A 13,826-nucleotide genomic window follows, 5' to 3' on the forward strand; every position below is an offset into this window, starting at 1 on the left:
GCATAAGGTATATTGGCTGAATGTGTAAATCTAGTTATCAGTTATAAGTTTACTTTGCATAACTGCACAGAATTGCAACATATGAGTTCTTATACCCTGTAATCATACTACAAGTCGGGCAATACCCTGTAATTTAAGTGACAAATGGGTCATACCATCCATCAGATATATTATAAATTCATTAACAATATACTATTACAAACAATTTCCTTTTCGCATAGCGTACAGGGCATCTATTCGCCGAACATATCCCATATGTTCTATCATTCTGTGCCCATTCACGCCCAAGCAATGCAACAAGCTGCATCCAAAGTGCATTTGGCCAATTTATTTGTTCTGGCTGCAATTCAATTATTGAGCCAACAAACTGTGAGACACTCGAGAGCAAAAACACAAAAGAAGTTAGATAGAATAATAGACGAATATCAAATACACTTACAACTTATAAAGAAACGCGCTCAGAGTGGAGTGAAGAAACTGAATACGATATACACCCAAAAATTCAATAATTTGCCTATTATTTAGGCTACAGCCAAAGTTTTCAACTAGATCATGCGACCCACAGCAAGAGTATTCAGTTTCAGCCAACAGTTGTCTTTCAGCCCGTTGCAGCAATCGGTAACCCACGAAGAAGGTCAGCCAAGTGGCAAAGGAATGTGCACGCAGTTGGAGACAATGCGTATACGTGATATATGCTGGCTGGTTGGCTGGGCGTGCAGATGTTAATCATACGCCAGGTTGGCCTTGCCAAATTAACACCGAATTAGCACACAAATGAGTTAATGCATATCTGATCAAGGCGAGCTCAAAGCTGTTTTCATAATTATTTGTTTGCGGACCTTAATTGACCCGCCTGAGTCACACTCGGAGTTAACTCTGATGCAATTTCGATGAGTGAGGCAAGTGGCAAGCCGCCGCCTCTGCCGCTGCCGCTGCCTATAGACCTGTCTACGCTTTCATCACAGCCCCACTCTCCGCCTCCATCTCTATTATATCTATATCTACATCTGCCTCTAACTCTGCCTTTGCTTGGGTTTTCCGTTAGCTTAAATAGTTCCTGTTTGAGAATTGATTAGTTTTAATGCAATTATTAGAACTCATCGCGAGTTGTGTAATGCTTGGCTCAAACATAAAGCAGTTCAGCCTTTAGCATTTTATTTTAACCGGCTTTGCACGGCCTCAAAGAAATTTACTTTCAGTTCGAGCTCTCAAATATTTCTTATGTGTTCAATGAAATATGTTTATTTTATTTCACTTAGAACTAACTAAATTCAGTTTCTATCTATAATCTATACAATTTTATACAGCATTTTAGTATATATGTTAATCTTCAATCAATGAAGCACTCAATCGGCAACAAAAGTCTTACTTGGAGCACGATTTGTATGTATGTATGTCACTCATACTAGCTCAAATTTCATTCTGACTTCACAGTTTCTATGAATTGCATCGAATGAACTTATCAAAACATTACTTCAATCAGTCATGCTAACATGATAATCATAAAGAAACTCCTTTGCTTGATTTATAACTAAATTTAAAGTGTAACCTTAAAACTTAATAGCTTTGATGATATAAGACCTTTAGAACTGTTCTTTGATCAATCAATCAATCACCAACAATAGACTTGAATATGTATGGTTGTATGTGTGTGAATGTATTTTATTAGAGACTCTTGTGCATTCGGTTAGGGAAAAATGTAGAAAAGTTGATTTGTTGCTAGCTCGCAAAGCTGCTTAGCTTACTCGCCCGTCATCATTTCCATGAATTCTGTAAAAGAGAAGAAGAAGAAGAGATACATTAGATTCTCAAATATATATATTGTACATACATAGAGATATAAAATTACAGCCATGGATATAGACAACAAAAACTTGAGTACAAAAATAGACAAGGGCAGCCGAACAATCGGAATGGAGCAGCAGGCGAGCTGACAGCAGATAGAGAGAGAGGGAGAGGGCGATAGGAGGGTAGATGGGGGCATGGAGAGGAAGTAGACAAATGGTGTCGCCATGGCCGTCATTTGTATCTGGCATTTGGCCAAGTGTATTTCTTTTGTTAATATTTTGACAGCTGCTGCATAGCTGCTAATTGTGGGAAATCTTACCATCAAAGTCCACGGTGCCGGAGCCATCAGAATCGATTTCCTCAATCATAATGTCCAATTCCTCATCTGTCAGCTGATCGTCCAGCTCGCGCAGAATCTCGCGCAGGCAGGAGGTGGGAATATAGCCATTGCCTTGCTTATCGTACAGACGGAAAGCCTCACGGAGTTCCTTCTGCATGGCCTCGTCATCCTCCTCCACAATGAATTTGGCTGCCAGCTGCACGAATTCCTCGAATTCCAGGCGACCGGATTCTAAAAGGGAATATAAATATAAATAAATATTGAACGGAAATATGTGAAGAAGAAGATGATCATGATCATGGTTCAAGATATCGCTATGATCTATACTATCTGATCTCAACTGTAGAGAGAATTTAAAATTTATTCCAATTTTCATGAGAAGTGACAAATATGATATGGGGGATTCTTAATTTTTGGTAAAGAAAATTCGTAGTTCTAGCTCTAAACCAGTGTCAAACATCTTCATATTGCGATATATTAGCAATTGAATATACCATTTTCACCCTTTTGAGCGAGTATAATGAGGAAAATTGAATATTAATCCAAGTTAATCGTCACTTACTGTCCTCATCGACCTCATCGATCAGCTCCTCGAGAATCTTCTTGTCGAAGGGCTGGCCCATGAGGCGCAGAATATCGGCAACCATTTCGGTGGGTATGCTGCCAGTCTTTTGATGATCGAAGCTGTTGAAGGCCTTCTGCAGCACGGCAATCTGCTCAGGTGTAAGATCGTCATCCTGCAAATCGAAACACACACACAAACAATCAGAATGCGCCCTTCGAATTATTCGAATAATTTCAAACGCACAATGACATCCATGTTTATTTATTTTGATGCTCTGCTTTGTTCTTCACCCGACGGATCAACGCTAAAGACTGTGCGCCCAACTGAATTAGTTCCTTATTTCTTGATATGCTTAAGAGGCGCACACGCATTACACAAGCACACACAGCCACCCACCCACACACACACACACACACACACATGCGCACTCACACAAACATACGTCACTGAATGCTGCATTCCAAAAGTAACAAGCTAATTTATGGTTTTCAACAGTATTTCGAAAATAAGAGCACAGCAAGAGTAATCGCTATACACACACTCAACACACACCCACATAAGTTTGTGTGTGTGTGCATACATTTGAAAATTTTGAAAAACACTGTAAAATCATAGAGCATTTGGCCATGTTTACTTTGCTGTTGGCCAGGCCAGCGCACCGCAAGAACAATTTGAATTTATTTTTTGTTTTTCCATTTGTTTTGTAGTGGTTTGCTAAGCTTAACGTGGAGCACAACGATTATATTTAAACTACACTGCAAGAAAAGTGTTAGCAATACATATTCAACATCAAATGCTACCACAGATCAACAAGAAAATTATTATGAATTTAACTAAAAACAACAAAATACCAAATATATAAAACTGTTCTTGGATAAGATGAAGTGGAAATGGGCAGCACTGGAGTGAGTCCTTTTCAGTTTCACGCTAACAAAAATAAATTTCGTTACTTTCACAAAATTCCCTTCCCTTTTGATGGGCAGCACTTGAGCTCGAATTGATTTTCAGGCCTTTGCGACAAAATTGGCAACACTTTTGATTGCTAGTTAAGTTAGTTAGCAAGTTATTTAACTTAGTTAGTTGGTTAAGTACAGCCTATCATAGTTTCATTCACTAAATATTAAAACAAATATTAATAATAATACAACGTAGACTAGTTAAATATTATTATAATATCAAAATGAATATACTAATATTAATTATATATTAATAGCAACCTTGCAGAAGTAGTTTCTTTATCGAAATATCATAACGAATTTTGTAGCAGTGTATTATTATAACGGCACGCGATAATTATTGAATTAGATTCCCAATTGCCATTCCACACTGTGATTTACTTTGCGAATCAATCAGCGAGCGGAACACACACACACATACATTCAAACTTTGTAAAACATGATAATTTGATCAAATAATCAAACGGCTGAATGAATTAATTAATTGGTTTCACACATATAATAGGCAAACATACAGGAGTAGCCATGATGAACTAAAAAATACCCTGGAAAGTACATGCAGGCAGATTCTGGATTGAATATAGCAAAAATATCATAGAGAGAGGGAAAAAGAGCGAGAGAGAGACGTGGAGAGTGATAGATGAACAGTCGAGATCCTTACAATGAATATAAATATATACAATATACATACATCTATACAATATAAGTTGCCACGATTTGTTTACCAATTACATACCCTTACCTTATACTATTATACCCCATTCACCCACTAGCAATAATTTCAGAAAATCAACAAAATCCATACAGCGACGCCCACACACACACTCATACTCACACAAACGCACACACAGAGGAAGCGAAAAATTTTATAAGCGATTCGAAAATTCTTTAAATATAAAATTAAATTTTTGTTTTTTCTAAACGGCAGTAATAATTAATGCCTGTTCTTTTTTCATTTTTATTTTACGGTCAAAATAAATGAAACTTAATTGATTTATATTTGCCATTAGGATATTGTATATCTGTTTGTCCCCTATATTCATAGCTATATAAATATTTTGTTTGAATTATGATTTAGTATCTGGGGAAAAAGAGACAATTTTGACGTCATATTTGACATATTGGTAATTTGTTTTGATTTGTTGCGAATGTTCTCGCTAAAATATTGCCCCCATAATTTAGCCACAGAAGAATATGGAGTGATGTGGACAACAGCTGTTCAGTTAATTAGCTGCTGGAATGCTATAAAGTAAGCATATTATAATTGATTCTCATTAAGGTAATTCTTTTCCGTTCTCTTGGAACATTTGTCAGCAATTTCTTAATACCTATTACCATTCATATATTCATTGGGTATATCTAAGCTAAATCTATATATGCCAAATATTTTAAAAGAAACACCGCATTTTCACTTACCTCATACGCAAGGAAGAATATCATATCTATGAGGATTATCCTTATTACTTATTTGACGGCATATAAAACAGGCCATTCAAATTAATTATTATCATTATTAATTACCACATTATAACAATAATTATCATGATCAATATTTTTATTTATTATCAGTTTAATTTGTATTATAACAATATTTGTTTATATTTATTTCTCATTTCATTGCCTTGCTCGCATGGTAATGTCCTCCATGGTAATTCATATCAATCATTTCACAGCTGATATACTCTGATGCCCGAGCTCTGAATGATCGACAGCCTCGACATCTGACGCTGGCGCTGCGGCTGGCGTCTGAGTTGACGTCTTGGCAGCTCTCTTAGCAAGATGTTGGAAAATTAGTTTTCGCTTACACTCCGTCAATAGGTTTTCAGTTGTTTGAGTTGCTGATGCGATTAGCTGCTACGTGTTTTGGAAAACAAGATCAGGCCAGACCAGACTAGGTCCGACCACCAAACAAGCCTGCCTCCGCTGCCTGCACTGAGTAAAAGTTGTTGTTGTTTTGACATTTGATGATGTCGAACTTCAGCTTTGACGTTAATAATGTTGCCTTGATCATCGCTTAAGATCACTTTTACAGACGCGCCAGCGCTTCAGCTCTTGGCCAGATAATTGATGTTGGCTTTGGTTGCCAGCAGCAGCATTCACTTTGCACTGGTGGCAAAATGCTAAGTGATCTCTTTGCAGCAGTCTACAGTTAGCATAGTCAAGGGCAATCATATTTACAGAGAACCTATTTTCATATTTCATAAATATTTAAGGTGTATAATGGTATAAAAGTATGTTTTTTTTTTTTGTTTTTTTTTTTGTTTGTATGTAAAAAAAAAAAAAAATAAAAAAAAGAACATTATTGGCATGAATTTATTTTGTAGCATACTTTTGGGCTGCGCAAGAAACGCACCCACAAATTTCGGTGAAATTAATCCTTGCATACTTTTCTGAGCAGAAGAAAACACTATTTACAAATTGTATAGCATAGTTTTGGGGCTGCGAATTAAATATTTACAGCCATGCGAGAGCCAGTCGAAAATTTTGTTTATAACTCGACTTAAATGAGCAGAGAGTAGAGAAGGAGAGCAAATAAATCAAATGAAAAACATTTTATTTTGTTGAATGACCTTGAACTGCGACTACTACTATGACTGGGTAGCGATGATTCAACTAAAATTTGACGAAAACACCAGGCGAACAGAAATGAGCAGCACGTCGACAATTTCTCTTTAACATAATTCTTTTGGGTGACCTTGAGTACACTGTTAGTTAACATTGAAATGGCACAACTATGTTATCTATGAAACAGTGCGACTTGCGTGCACTGGAATGGGACAAAAACACTAGGCGCACAGAAATGAGCAGCAGGCCGGCATTTCTCTTTAACAGAATTCTTTTAGGTGATCTTGAGTACACTGTTAGTTAACATTGAAATGGCACAACTATGTTATCTATGAAACAGTGCGACTTGCGTGCACTGGAATGGGACAAAAACACTAGGCGTTCAGAAATGAGCAGCAGGCCGACACACCTCTTTAACATAATTCTTTTGGGTGACCTTGAGTACACTGTGAGTTAACATTGAAATGACACAACTATGTTATCTATCATACAGTGCCACTAGCGTGCACTGGAATGGGACAAATACACTAGGCGTTCAGAAATGAGCAGCAGGCCGACACACCTCTTTAACATAATTCTTTTGGGTGACCTTGAGTACACTGTGAGTTAACATTGAAATGACACAACTATGTTATCTATCATACAGTGCCACTAGCGTGCACTGGAATGGGACAAATACACTAGGCGTTCAGAAATGAGCAGCAGGCCGACACACCTCTTTAACATAATTCTTTTGGGTGACCTTGAGTACACTGTGAGTTAACATTGAAATGACACAACTATGTTATCTATCATACAGTGCCACTAGCGTGCACTGGAATGGGACAAAAACACTAGGCGTTCAGAAATGAGCAGCAGGCCGACATTTCTCTTTAACATAATTATTTTGGATGACCTTGAGTGCACTGTTCATTAACACAACTATGTTGTTACCTATCAAACAGTGCGACTTTCGTGCACTTGAATGGGACAAAAACACTAGGCGTTCAGAAATGAGCAACAGGCCGACATTTCTCTTTAACATAATTATTTTGGGTGACCTTCAGTACACTGTTAGGTAACATTGAAATGGCACAACTATGTTATCTATGAAACAGTGCGACTTTCGTTCACTGGAATGGGACAAAAACACTAGGCGTTCAGAAATGAGCAGCAGGCCGACATTTCTCTTTAACATAATTATTTTGGATGACCTTGAGTGCACTGTTCATTAACACAACTATGTTGTTACCTATCAAACAGTGCGACTTTCGTGCACTGGAATGGGACAAAAACACTAGGCGTTCAGAAATGAGCAGCAGGCCGACACACCTCTTTAACAAAATTCTTTTGGGTGACCTTGAGTTCACTGTGAGTTAACATTGAAATGGCACAACTATGTTATCTATGAAACAGTGCGACTTGCGTACACTGGAATTGGACGTAAAAACCAGGCGAACAGAAATGAGCAGCACGTCGACAATTTCTCTTTTACATAATTATTTTGGGTGACCTTGAGTACACTGTGAGTTAACATTGAAATGACACAACTATGTTATCTATCATACAGTGCCACTAGCGTGCACTGGAATGGGACAAAAACACTAGGCGCTTAGAAATGAGCAGCACATCGACAATTTCTCTTAAAAATAATTGTTTCCGGTGACTGAGTGCACTGTTAGTTAACAGTGGATTTATATAGTAATGTAAGTTAACTTTTGAGTTAACATAATAATGTTGGACATGTTAGCAGTTTGTTAACATAATAATGTACGTTAACATATACCATTAACATAATTAAATATATGTTCTTAAGTTAATAATGTTAGTTAACATAAGTAGTTAACATATTTCTGTTTGTTGGCATATGAAATATTGTTAATAAATACGTATATATTTATTACCAATTTTTCGCCAACAGAGTGCCAAAGAGGTCTGTGCAATCAAGCTTGTTTCAATAAAAGTCTATATTTTTTACTAAAAAAAAAAAAAAAAAAAAAAAAAATGTCACAAAATAAATAATTTAACAAATAAATCTTGATTACAAAGTAAAAATAGCTTGCAATTTTCGTATAATATATTTCTTAAATTTGTTTAATTTTATACTATATTCTTTTTTATTACATATAATATTACAGTTAAATGAAAATAACTCATTTTCTACACTCTATAGCAAAATTGACCTATAAAAATATGAAAAGGTCAAGTTCACGAGCGAAAACGAAAATCTCATGAATCGTAATTTGAAACTAATTTGCATGGCAAAGCATTCATTTCTGTTAAACTTGTTTTCCTAACTCTTTTTCAGACTCTACGCCGCTGGCAACAAAATCAGATGCAATGACGGAAAAGAAATATGTATGTATAAGAATATATTAAAACATGCCCAAAATTTATGTGCATTATCATATTGCTTGGGGAGACAGCAAAAACAAAAGGAGTTATTAAAGCATATTTGCTTAAGTAATAATACTAGAAATTATAATAGAGTAAGAAAATATATACATATATAGTATAGTAGTGGGAAAAGGATGTGCAATTGTAGAAGTAGATATAGAATAATAGAAATACAGTGGTAAATAAATATTAGTAATAATAATAGCAATAATAATTGTAGTTGTTGCTGTGAAAAAGTACTTACACTATAGTAGTACTATATAGTAGTAGTAGAAGCAGTTGAAGTCACATTAAAAGTAGAATATATTTATAGAGGTATTAGCAGTAGTATAAGTTATAGTATTAATAGTTGTCATATTAGAGGTCATTAGTAGTAGTAGTTTTCTTACTTGGGAATACCAGAAGTAGTAATAGTAGAAGCAGTACTATATCTCTATTACTTCTACTTAGTAGCAGTATAAGTAATAGTAGTAGTAATTGGAATAAAGGATTATTTTTGGAGAATTTTGCCTAGTGGAAAATGTTTTCAGATCCTGCTTTCTTTACGTTAACAATAGAGAACGATACAGTATATTTTATCTCAATAATATCAATTTTCATTTATTAACAAGACAGAAAAACTTAGTTCTGATTTTCAGGGATCGGATGGGCCCTGATATATTCAATGGCCCTCTGGATTGCCTCTGGGATTGCAGGTGGGGTGGGCAGTGGAGGATTGGCCTTAACAACATTGTAGCCATTTTCGTCGGCGACGTATTGAATGAAAACGTTTTCACCCTCAGGAGAGACATGGCTATTTTGTCCAGTAACCACCCAGTTTTCACCATTCAGTTTACCGCTTTGTTGTGATTCAATCGTGTTCGAGAGCTTATATTCAGTTTGGAAGCTGTCAATGTCGAGATTTCTTGCGTCACTAATGACATCAACATTTTCATAGGCGCAGGCCACAGCCAACAGGCAAGCGAAAGCGATCTGTAGAAGGAGAATATAATATTAGATATATGATATGAATGAATGGTATATTAATTAGCATCACTTACGAAGAACTTCATGTTGTTTCCTGGGAGACTCGAGAAGAGTAACTGATATCAGATCTCGGACTGTTAACGCCTTTTATACACATTTTCGTCCGTTTGATTATGTAAATAAGTCTGTGCAATAGACAAAAACTTATCATTAGATCTACTCCTCTCGACTTGACTCAAAATAAAAACTAGTTTTCGGCATTTTGAAGAAGCGGAAATCGAATTAAATATATCATATATACTAGCTGTCAACTAGCCAACTAGCTAAACAATGCATATATGAATGTCATAACTATTGATGTTTTTTTATTGATATTTTTAAGATAATTAGGTATTTTCTTCTTGATTAAGAACGCGTTATAGACATATGTATATTAACTGTTGATGAGAAGGAGGCATGGCCGACTCCTTTAGGTATTTATATCGTACGGATTTTCGTATATAAGCTGGAGAGCCTATTTGCACTTTTTTAATAGTTTTATGCACAGCCTGGTACTGAATATATGGTTCTCTATTCTGCGTTGAGGGTATCTTCTAGTGGTACACTCCTGACTGAAGATCTGTTTATCTGCTATCAGTTTCGCTTGACAGTTGTCACTGTCATCAATTATTAAGTTTTCTATTATACAAAACTAAACAAATAAAAAATTAAAATATTTTATATAAAAAAAATTTTCAAAAACATTTGTCAAAATCAATTCAATTACTCTAAAAATAATTTCTAGTGTATGTTGTGATATTTGTATGTTTATGATATTTCATTTAGTCTTAACACCAAAACATTTAATTTGAATTTAATTTTATATTTTTTGGCATTATCTCACGTGAATAACAGGTTTTTATAACGTGCTATACCGACTGTGTCAACTTAAATTTATTCCTTAAATAAACCTCATTAAAAATGAATTCAAATTTACATTTTCTACAAAATCAATTTTTTTTTTTAATATTGAAAATGACCTTGGGTTACCATATATGTAATTATTTATTATTATGATTTACATATACACATAATTTATATTAATTAATAATAAAAATATTGATTCTCTCTGCTTATATGCTTTTATTAAATCCTTTTAATTGCTCTATTAAATCTTAATTAAGAAGCGTCGACTTAACTCTTCAGATTTATTGAACAAGCATCAGCATAGGCATAATGGAAATGTTTATAAATATTGAATTATGTATATACTAAAATAGACATGGTTGTCTTAGAATGATTCACGATTTGTGTTGTCAAATTATTTATTTAATATTTTTGATAGATATAGACAGTTTTACTAGAATAAAATAGTTGAAGTTATAAGACGAATTGTTTATAATAATATTATATATATTTAGCATAAAAATGCCCTCTCCAGGTGCCTATAATTTATTTATTTACATTCAATTCCTCTCCTCTGATCTCCAATCATCTTTTTTGTTGTTGACCTCACTCCTCTGCTAATCAGTCCCTTGCAGTAGCTCCTCTCCTCTGACACGCTTTTTTCTTTACTCCAAGACACGTTTCTCTTAATCAGTGCTCGGAAGTAAACTTCTCCTTCCCTCTTCCTTCTTTTCCTTTGCTGTTGAATACAAAATTTGCTTATCTCATCCGCCCCTTTGCTTTAAGCGATGTCCACTCTTATCCTATTCATTGCTTTCCTCATCTCCGATCCTCTCTTCTTTTACAGCATTATACATTGCCACTCATTAGTTTCTGCACTGCTCGGTCAAATTTTCTGTAAAAGAAAATAGATTAATTTTAAATATATATACCTATTTATCTTTTTAATTTAATGTATACTTAAATGTCAATTGCTCGCCCGGAATGTAAAAAGGATTGCACACAGCATCCGTGTAAAGCATGTGCAAATTACGAAATATCTGCAAGACAAGCAAATAATTACTGTAGTTAAGATCAACTATACTTGCTAAAACAAATCCATTGCACATACCGCGCGCACCTCGTTCTCTCTCAGTGCAATGTTGCTGGAGTCAATGACAACAATAAACTTGATTTTGGAGTTAGTGACAAAGCCATAACTAAAACAATAAAAACGGTAGATCATTAATGAAATAAAGTTTTGTGTACCCAGCAGCTATTACATCTTATGGTTCTCTGTTGAAAACAGTTGACCCAAATAGAGTTCCTTAGACTCGGGAGCTCCTTTGCCAATTACACATTTCTCCTCTACAACGTCGAGTGCCGCATGAACATGATATTGCAGATCCAGCTCACGCTCCACATCCGATGTGGCCAAGTACAGCGGAGCATTCTAAATGTATTATGTTTAATATTTATTTGTTAATTTAGTTGTTATTAAGTACAACTTACGTCTTTGCCAATTACAGCAATACAAAATGCCATTGTGAAGAATTTGTTTATATTTTATTTACTTTACCCGAACAGCTGTTAGTAATCAGGTGTCGACGCTCTGTGTGAAATACAAAGCGTTCTGTTTGAATGGCAATTAGTAAGAAGATAAATGAAAACATGTTTACGAATTAGGTAAATTGAAAGGAAAATAAAAACTAATGTAGGATTGCACTTTTTTTCATATACCCATGTATAATGAAATGTTTATTTAAGATGCAACTGCTTATATCACCGACTATTAGTAACGTGTGTTGTATGCGCACTGCTAGCAGTCTACGTGCAGTTTGTCAACAAACAGTCGGAGCTGCCAACTTGTTAAAATCTAACGATATGAACGAAAGTCAAATTCGTACATTGTGAATGGTTACTTTGGAAGAAGATATATAAAAACACTTGTACGCTTTAAAGAAATTGAAATTTTTTTTTGTCAACGTTGAAACATATGATCAAATTTGTTCAAGATGGCACTGCAAGTAGCACGGAACAATGGGGAATGGGGTGAACTATTTAATGTACCGCCGCAGGAAGAAGTCGAGGTATACGTGCTTTTTGTGAACACAACAAATCGAACCCTCGATTTATATTGGGCAAGCGATCCAAACACCCAGAACATACAGCTAACACTAAAGCCGAATCAGGGCGTGCCTGTAAATACATATAATACACACATATGGTTCTTTTGCGACTATTACACTGGCGAACGTATGCATGTGCGATCGAAGCGTTTATTTTATCCCATACGCATACGAGTGCCACGGAATCCCCAACAGCCGGATGAGCTATGTGATGTACGCAGCCAGGTGCTCATCCACTTTCCAATGCGTACTCTGAAGGAGAATTGCTTATGGCTAATTGTACGATGGCTAAAGCGTACATGCAATACACCAGAGCTTCTCATTAATAACTATTTAATACCCGCGACACTAAAGCAACAGTTGCTACTCTTGCTAAGGACTATCAACACCTATTACAGACAGGCGCATCAGAGAAGACTGCGTATGATGAGTCGAAGATAAAGGATTCCTCGCATATATACGGATACAATTATATTAAGACTCAATATTAAGTTGTGCTGTGGATAGCAAAAGCCAAACTGGCTTTTCAAATAAATAAATAAGATTTTTTTTAATAGTTATCTACAAGTCGGCTTGCATATATTAATATTTTTTTCTTTAATTTATCGTATTTCAAAATACTTTGAGCGAATATGATCTGTATCTATTTTAAAAACTCATATGTACATAATATGCTTCGATATCTTACTGGTTTTATGAAAACCGTTTGTACATACATACATAGATGGTGTATGTATGATATAAGATCTATACATATGTATGTATATACTCCCTTAAGCACACCTTGCCGGCACTGTATAAAGTCATTGGCCTCCAGACGATTCTAAATTAATTTAATTCACTTATTTTTTAAAATTCATCTTAGAGTGATATTTATGATCTTTTTACTACACTCTGGTTTGATAATTTGTGGTTGTGGCTGCAGTACGAAAGGTATTTTAAGGAACTTGGGTCTCGCACCAGCAGGCGACACACTGTGCGGTCGTCAACCTCACTGAGGCGTCCTATACTTGAGCAAGACTTCAAAACAGTTTTCCAGAATTTATTAGTCAAATTATGCATACAGAATACAACTACAATATAGTCATACCTTTATTTCAGTCATATTCCAGCAATGCCACCAGGACAGGCTGTTTTATAGATACTCCGGTACTCTTTGATACTCAAATACTTGTAAATTTAAAGAAAGTTTGAGGTTCCTTATCAACTTATATGCTAGAAATAGCTGGAGATGTGAGATGGGAATTGAAAAAGTCGAGGTATACTTGTTTGCAAAC

At 35.3% G+C, this 13,826-nt stretch overlaps 4 protein-coding genes across 5 annotated transcripts; 1 reads left to right on the top strand and 3 right to left on the bottom strand.

Moving 5' to 3' along the window:
• Positions 1–1,636: 1,636 nt before the first annotated feature.
• Positions 1,637–3,093, bottom strand: TpnC47D (Troponin C at 47D). Its single transcript, XM_018013299.2, has 4 exons — positions 2,937–3,093; positions 2,691–2,865; positions 2,108–2,359; positions 1,637–1,770 (listed from the first exon to the last, which is right to left on the bottom strand). Exons 1-4 carry the CDS (start codon positions 2,946–2,948, stop codon positions 1,742–1,744), a joined length of 468 nt encoding a protein of 155 aa, XP_017868788.1. The 5' UTR covers positions 2,949–3,093; the 3' UTR covers positions 1,637–1,741.
• Positions 3,094–9,163: 6,070 nt separating this feature from the next.
• Cpr47Eg (Cuticular protein 47Eg) lies at positions 9,164–9,760 on the bottom strand. The gene is made up of 2 exons (XM_018013301.2): positions 9,631–9,760; positions 9,164–9,562 (listed from the first exon to the last, which is right to left on the bottom strand). The coding sequence occupies exons 1-2, from the start codon at positions 9,640–9,642 to the stop codon at positions 9,212–9,214; spliced, it is 363 nt and encodes a 120-aa protein (XP_017868790.1). The 5' UTR covers positions 9,643–9,760; the 3' UTR covers positions 9,164–9,211.
• Positions 9,761–10,842: 1,082 nt separating this feature from the next.
• On the bottom strand, positions 10,843–12,289 carry LOC108617488 (trafficking protein particle complex subunit 2-like protein). 2 transcript variants are annotated; one of them, XM_089470918.1, is made up of 6 exons: positions 12,161–12,289; positions 11,933–12,053; positions 11,704–11,873; positions 11,553–11,640; positions 11,402–11,481; positions 10,843–11,336 (listed from the first exon to the last, which is right to left on the bottom strand). In XM_089470918.1, exons 2-6 carry the CDS (start codon positions 11,963–11,965, stop codon positions 11,291–11,293), a joined length of 417 nt encoding a protein of 138 aa, XP_089327044.1. In that variant the 5' UTR covers positions 11,966–12,053; positions 12,161–12,289; the 3' UTR covers positions 10,843–11,290. The 2 variants fall into 2 exon arrangements, with proteins under 2 accessions (XP_089327044.1, XP_089327045.1); XM_089470919.1 differs by having other exon boundaries at positions 11,933–12,032; positions 12,161–12,286.
• Positions 12,290–12,295: 6 nt separating this feature from the next.
• Vhl (von Hippel-Lindau protein) lies at positions 12,296–13,116 on the top strand. Its single transcript, XM_018013298.2, has one exon. The coding sequence runs from the start codon at positions 12,436–12,438 to the stop codon at positions 12,988–12,990; it is 555 nt and encodes a 184-aa protein (XP_017868787.1). The 5' UTR covers positions 12,296–12,435; the 3' UTR covers positions 12,991–13,116.
• Positions 13,117–13,826: the final 710 nt, after the last annotated feature.

This window comes from Drosophila arizonae, chromosome 5 (assembly GCF_054131065.1).
Source record: "Drosophila arizonae isolate 15081-1271.41 chromosome 5, UAZ_ARI_1.0, whole genome shotgun sequence".
NCBI classification, from domain to species: domain Eukaryota; kingdom Metazoa; phylum Arthropoda; class Insecta; order Diptera; family Drosophilidae; genus Drosophila; species Drosophila arizonae.

Bases quoted from the DNA above. Each gene is read 5' to 3' on its own strand.
- TpnC47D (XM_018013299.2), bottom strand. The intron at 2,360-2,690 runs GTAAGTGACGAT...ATTCCCTTTTAG, and splicing joins CGATGAGGTCGATGAGGACA to AATCCGGTCGCCTGGAATTC. The intron at 1,771-2,107 runs GTAAGATTTCCC...TCTCTTTTACAG, and splicing joins CGGCACCGTGGACTTTGATG to AATTCATGGAAATGATGACG.
- Vhl (XM_018013298.2), top strand. From the start codon at position 12,436: ATGGCACTGCAAGTAGCACGGAACAATGGGGAATGGGGTGAACTATTT.
- LOC108617488 (XM_089470918.1), bottom strand. From the start codon at position 11,965: ATGGCATTTTGTATTGCTGTAATTGGCAAAGAC. The intron at 11,874-11,932 runs GTAAGTTGTACT...TAATACATTTAG, and splicing joins TTGCTGTAATTGGCAAAGAC to AATGCTCCGCTGTACTTGGC. The intron at 11,482-11,552 runs GTATGTGCAATG...CTTGTCTTGCAG, and splicing joins GAGAGAACGAGGTGCGCGCG to ATATTTCGTAATTTGCACAT.